This window comes from Chenopodium album, chromosome 16, assembly GCF_948465745.1.
Source record: "Chenopodium album chromosome 16, dcCheAlbu1.1, whole genome shotgun sequence".
Lineage (NCBI taxonomy): Eukaryota > Viridiplantae > Streptophyta > Magnoliopsida > Caryophyllales > Amaranthaceae > Chenopodium > Chenopodium album.
In genome coordinates this window covers 49,565,202-49,571,723 of record NC_137849.1, presented here as the reverse complement: position 1 = coordinate 49,571,723, position 6,522 = coordinate 49,565,202, and the positions used below count along the sequence as shown (strand labels likewise).

The window sequence follows — 6,522 nt, the reverse complement described above, 5'->3', positions numbered from 1 at the left end:
AACAATAGTAGCTCATAATGTATAAAATAAATTGTATAACATCACCATTGATAACATCACCATTTCTAATATAGAATAAATAGCTCACAGGAGAAGGTTATTGAGGCTCGTTCAACAAACAAACAAACAAACAAAAAAACTTGTGGTCTATCATCATCCCTCTGATTCCATAGCCCATTGTAATAGTCATTTTCTCTTTCAAGTATCTTGTTGCGTGTCCAAGGCCATATTTGGATAAATTATTCAAAAGAATGTAACACTACAGCTCCATAGATACAAGAATATCATGTTTCATTACAATTTTTACCACTAGACAATACATATTTGCACCTTGCAAGTATAAAGCTATTCACAGTACAGGGACAAGGAAATGGGAACAGGGAGGAAAAAACGACTTATGTGTTTATACGAGTAAACAATTTAGCACAGGGAATGTGCAAGGAATGCCAGACCTGAATTGATGCGATTCAAGGCCAGTTAGTGAATTGAAAAACTTTGAAGACTATATCGATTCCTGTGGGGATCTGCCATATGAACAAGATAACATTTAAAGCATTCAGAGCAATGTGAAGACTTCTAGCGGTTTCATTCCCTTTCTGCATTGCAGGTACAAGTGCTGCAGCTGCTGCCCACAGCACTGTAATTGCTGTTTTGCAAGCAAAATAAACAATATTAGAAGCAATCTAGCAAGGAAACAATTTCCATAAAAGCTTCTCCAACACCATAGAACATTGCAATCAAAACACATTGGACAGTTTTTTTTTTTTTTTTTTTTTTTTTTTTTTTTTTTTTGCATTTACTTGCATAAATTGCAGTAGTCTATACCTGCTCCAGCATATAAATGAGGCCCAGGAAATAGCTTTCCTACTCTAATATATGTGTTTAGTCCTCCACCAACTGCCTCAAAAACACCAAATCCCAGCAAAATTGAGCCAGCGTTAAAGTGCCGGTCCCTAAAATTCCCTTTTAACAATTCTTTCCTCTCCTGGATACATACAAAGAGAGAAGGTTTCAGGGATAAATCACCGCAAAGGCATCAATATGAATGCACAAAAGTTAAGAGTGATCTTAAGATCAAGTAATATTTGTAATATAAGATCAAGATTGTTGTTTAATTCTTCATGGAAGTTGGCAATAAACAATCCAAGATTCCAAGGTTAGATCTTGCCACTCACAGTTGGTATGACATAGAAAATCAATTTTTAGTGAATTATCATTAACCAATACTCAAATGATTTGATCTCACTTGAAACCACATCACAGCCTTAATGGAGTGGTCAAGATAGAAAATCAAAACCACTAATAACTTTCATTTTCCTCATGGAAGCATAAAAATCGATGCAACTATCCTGGTGATTTAAGACTAGAAAAGTTCTTCCTGTTGTCCTGTACTGTATATAGGCTCAACAATGTAGTGAATGATAATGCTAACTGCTAAGTTATAATGGATGAGTCAATTGAACTAAAGGGGTTCATGTCAAAGATGCAAGAACTAGTACAAGGTGGAAGTATTTAGTAACCAACTTGAAGCAACTTTTGCAAGCCAATCAAACAAAGAAAAAAAAAACAGCAAAGGGTAATTAAAGAACACATATATCTGTTTAAGCTTGATATTCAAAGTCTAATGACTTCTAAATGCTCGTCGTGGGTAGCCAACAAAAAAGTTATCTATCACCTAAAACTTCTGTTTCAACAGCCAATGCTAGAATTGCTTTCTAGTTTCCTTCCTTAAGCAACATTGGATAGTATAGTTAAGATATTGATTATAGCTAGAAATCCTAGATATGTAATGAAGACCAGATTTTCCAGTGTTTCTCAAAGAGGATTACCATTGAAATCCTATAGAGATTTCTAATTAACAATGATGTAACAATGATATAATATCAACCACTTCGCAAACTTTAGAAGAACCACAAAGGATAAACTCCTATAAACTCATATATACTCACCTCAATATCAAAGATCCAACACAATCTCACTAAAAGTCTAGACCATCCTTGTTAAAAATTGTCTTCCCATCCTCTCTGCATCACTCGTTACTGAGTATTGGTATCTTGACAATATATTACATATGGAAAACTAGAGAAAGGATTTCAAATTTCTCTAACGATAATTAAGAATGTTCTACAATTTCAAAATAATACAAGTGTGTACCTAATTAACTTAGTACCAACGTTACCACCATGGTTCAGACACAATTATATTAAGAAATCCAATCATGATCAACTATAACATCAGAAAATGTAACTTTCTAGTCTCTCCAATCTGAATTATCGGACCACTTAACTAACTTTTATCATTAAAATCAATAATCAATTAAATATACACATAACATGGTATCAAGTAAATAAATAAATTTAAATCGAAAAGACGGTACAATTAAAGAAAGATTAAAAAAAGAACCTGAGTAAGTTGCTGGATTTTGGATTCAATAGGAGAAGGAGGGGCAGGATTATCAGAAGCAGGAGAACCATCAGGAGTAACAGCAACAGGCTTAACCTGCTTCTTAAGCTCATTAATCTCATTTTGAAGAGTCCTAATTCTACGCCATTGCCAGCCCAAATAACCGGCCCACAATGTATACACAAATAACCCACTCATCACTGCTGGGTGTATCAATGCTGCTGTTCTTCCCTCCAATATCCCAAGTTGACCCTCAACCGCCAATGCATCCTATTTTTTTTTTTATTAAAATTGACAAAGATTAAATTCATTAAAAAAAAAAGATGAAATTTTTCACCAGAAATTGAAAAGAAAATGAAAAAAATTACCTGGGCATTTAGAAGGAAGGGGAATGCGACAGTGGAAAGAGGAAGAGCACAAGATTTAAAAGGGTGAAAAAATTGATGTTGATCTTGTTTGATTAGGGTCAATTTATGTTGGGTGTTTTGATTAGGGTTTGATTTAGATGGGGTTTGAGTGGAGGAAGGAGTGTGAAGTTTTGACTGAATTCGGAGAGGTAGTGAGGGGAGTTTCAAAGCAGAGAGTGTGGCAGACATGCTTCTCCTGGGTTTCTTCCTCGGCCTCCCCTGTATTTTTTGTGGCAGTTTTGATGAGAGAGACGAGGAGATAAGGAAATGAGAGGGCAATCCTTTTTTGACATTTGCCGTTATTTCTTGGCCCCTGAAACGTTCGTTACTCTGGTCTCTAGATACTCCTTGACGTTTTGAGACACTATCACACGACTACACGAGTAAAGATACCATTGATTCATTGAGCTAGGTTGGCCCGTGACACGACATACTTCAAAGCCTGCTCTTTTCAGCTTCCATAAGTTCAGTTCAGTTCAGCTTCCATAAGTTCAGTTCAGTTCACTTCTTATCTTAATTTCCTTCTTTTATAAAATATTCAGTTCAGTTCAGCTCCAATAAATTCAGTTCAGTTCAGTCAATCAGAACAGGCCCTCAATAGGAAAAAAAAGCACGCTATTTCACGATACATTATTGTGCATGGGATGATATTGATTTTTATTTAGAGAAAGATGATTTGACATGGCATGACATGATTAAGTAAACTGAATTATCTTGGGCGAAACCATAAATTTAAAGTTTTGGTGTCGAACATGGTGGTCACCGGCTAGCCAATGCTATAATACAACAAATATGTACAATGATGGCAAATTAGTGATGAATGCAAAGGTAATACGTTGACCATTATAATTAGCATTGTCAAAACGGTTTGACAGTTCGGTTTCGGTTCGGTTTGAAATCGGTTCGGTATTCAATCGGGTCGGTTTGGAATCGGTTTAATTGTCTCACGGGTTGGTTTTGGTTCGGTTTAAATAGTTATCGGTTTGATTCGGTTTCGGTTTATTCTTAAGCGGTTTTAATTCGGTTCGGGATGTAAACAGTCAGGGAAGTAAACGGTTCGGTGCAGACGGGTTGCGGTTTGTTAACGGTGCGGTGTAAACGGTTTTTATCCCGGTTCAAACAGTTTCGGGTTGGAAACGGTTTCGAGTTAGAAACAGTTCGGTTCTTTTTTGGTTTAGTTTATAACTGGTTCGGTTCTTTTTCGGTTCAGTTTTTAACTGGTTCGGTTCAGTTTATAACTGGTTCGGTTCTTCGATGGTTTAACCACTTTAACGTTATTCATATCGGTTCCATTTCAAGTTTACTAAATTACGGTTCGGGTCGGTTTTCGGTTTCAAAAAATAAATTGTTTATCAAGTTGTTTGGATTCGGGCAGTTAAATGGTTTTGGTTTGAAATTTGATAGAACTTGCTAACCTTTTGCGTTCACAAGTTTTATATAAAGTCGCGAATCATTTCATATTTACTATTTAGGCATCATATTATAAACAAATTCTCATTGATTTTATAAATACATATTATGTTCTGTTTCAAGTTTAGTCATACTGATCTTACTAGTTTATTACGAAGTAGATTATAAGAGTTAGTGTATTAATGTATTATTGTGTTTACAATTAGGTTATTATATGCTTCTTATTTAATCATTTATATACATGACTAGGGGCAGTAGTGTTGCTAATAGTTTGAGGCATGGCCTGAGCCTGCTTGTTTTGCTCTTGTTTGTGAACACTGATTATCCTTAATGAATGATTTGCCTTGCTATTTTAAAAAAAAAAAATATTCTAAGATTTCTAATATTTAATCCATTTAATTATATTCCCGTCAAAAAAAAAAAAAATCCATTTAATTATATAAAAAAGTTTGTTAACGGTTCGATTTAAAAGCGGTTTGGTTCATAAACGGTTTGGTTTACAAACAGTTCGGTTTTTAAATGGTTCGGTGCAAACGGGTAGCAGTTTGCTAACGGTTCGGTGTAAGCGGTTTTTTTGCCAGTTTAAACGGTTTCGGGTTGGAACCGGTTTCGGGTTAGATACGGTTCGGTTCTTTTTCGGTTCGGTTTTCTTTCAGTTCGGTTTATATTTGGTTCGGTTTGTTAACGGGTTCGGTTCTTATACGGTTTAACATTATTCGGGTCGATTCGGTTTCGGGTTTACTAAAATACGGTTCGGGTCGGTTTTCGGTTTCAAAAAAATCGGTTTTTAATTGGTTCGGTTCTCATTTGGGTCGGTCGGTTTCGGACAGTTAAACGGTTTCGGTTTGAAATTTGACAGCACTAATTATAACATATCTGAGTATTAGATCCCGTTCTCTTCATCTTATTTTTGCTAAACTGAAATTATTTTTACTGAAATTAAATTATATTTGCTGAACTTAAATTAATTTTACTGAACTTAAATTATTTTTGCTGATTTTCTATTATAATTCTTCTTTAAGAAAACTGAATTTTACTGAAATTAATTTTACTGAACTGAAATTATTTTTACTTAATATTATTTTTTTAAGGTGAAGAGAACAGGGCCTTACCATGTGATATTATTTTTACAAGATCAAATCATACTATATATTACAAGTAATTTTTTTTAGGTGACGGTTGCAAAAAAGAAAAGGGTCGCGAGGCCAGATCTCCACTGCTTCTAGTAGCTTCTAAGCTTCCCTTGTAAAATGTTGTTGTTTGTAATTGTCATAATGGTATTAAAAGTAATGTTATGTTAGTCTAGCAGGCTTGTTAGATGTGGATTCGTCTAAATTTATATGAAAAATTTATAATTGATTGTTAGAATATTGATTATCCACGAAGTTGTGTATTGATAAATATACAGCTCAAACTCGTAAGTAACATTGAAATGAAGGAATCAACATCAAATCCAACAAAAACTGGGCTAAGGAATGACATGTTGGATATGACTTATCTGTTGGCCCAGGTAGAACTGTTAAATCCCCAATGGGTCAGGCTTAATAATTAGTGGGCCGGATAGAATCGGGTGGACTAGATTCGGGTTTCATTCTGAATAAGCGTGTGTACATAAATAAAAGCAGTTGGTCCTAGTAGTTTGTTAGATGTTAAGCTCCACCTTTCATGAAAAAGAAATATGAGAGACCGGAGAGTGGATAGTTCATGTTGATGCAAATGCAATGATGCATGCTTGGCAATTAGCATTTGCTATTGATATTCATAGATGATTGGATACTACCGTGATGCCCACATAGATTTGGAAAAAATCAAAAAAATAAAGTTACAAAATAAATTATTTGAAAAGATTATCTATCAATTTGTTAAATATATGTCGAGTGTAAATGCATTAAAGTTGAACAAAAAAAGGTTTTGAAATTATGGCTGTGTTTGTGGGCTTATCATAGAGTTATAAAGAAAAATAATATTTCGTAATGAGGTTGAATTAAACGTAATTGTATACTGAGTATATTTAATCTTCTATAAACCTATTCGACTCGGTATGATTCAAAACTTGTATTCTCCACTCCAGACTCCGCCATCAAATAAAACTGATGTATTTGTTGGGAATGCAGGGCCAGGGTCTTTTGGTTGAGATTAAAAGCAAGAGCAGAGTGTTTGATTGATTAAAAAGTTAGCAACCCCATTATAATATAGTTATGGGCTAAAACAAATACACGCATAGATGCATAAATTAAATTTGTATAATTGCCGACAAAAAGCCGTCAAAATATATGGTTTATCCTCCGCCTCTCATCATCAT

At 34.5% G+C, this 6,522-nt stretch overlaps 1 protein-coding gene across 1 annotated transcript; it reads right to left on the bottom strand.

The window, feature by feature from the left end:
- Nucleotides 1–274: 274 nt before the first annotated feature.
- On the bottom strand, nucleotides 275–3,119 carry LOC145585816 (uncharacterized). The gene is made up of 4 exons (XM_081642531.1): nucleotides 2,772–3,119; nucleotides 2,404–2,673; nucleotides 826–985; nucleotides 275–646 (listed from the first exon to the last, which is right to left on the bottom strand). Exons 1-4 carry the CDS (start codon nucleotides 2,997–2,999, stop codon nucleotides 468–470), a joined length of 837 nt encoding a protein of 278 aa, XP_081498657.1. The 5' UTR covers nucleotides 3,000–3,119; the 3' UTR covers nucleotides 275–467.
- Between the last annotated feature and the right edge of the window lie 3,403 nt (nucleotides 3,120–6,522).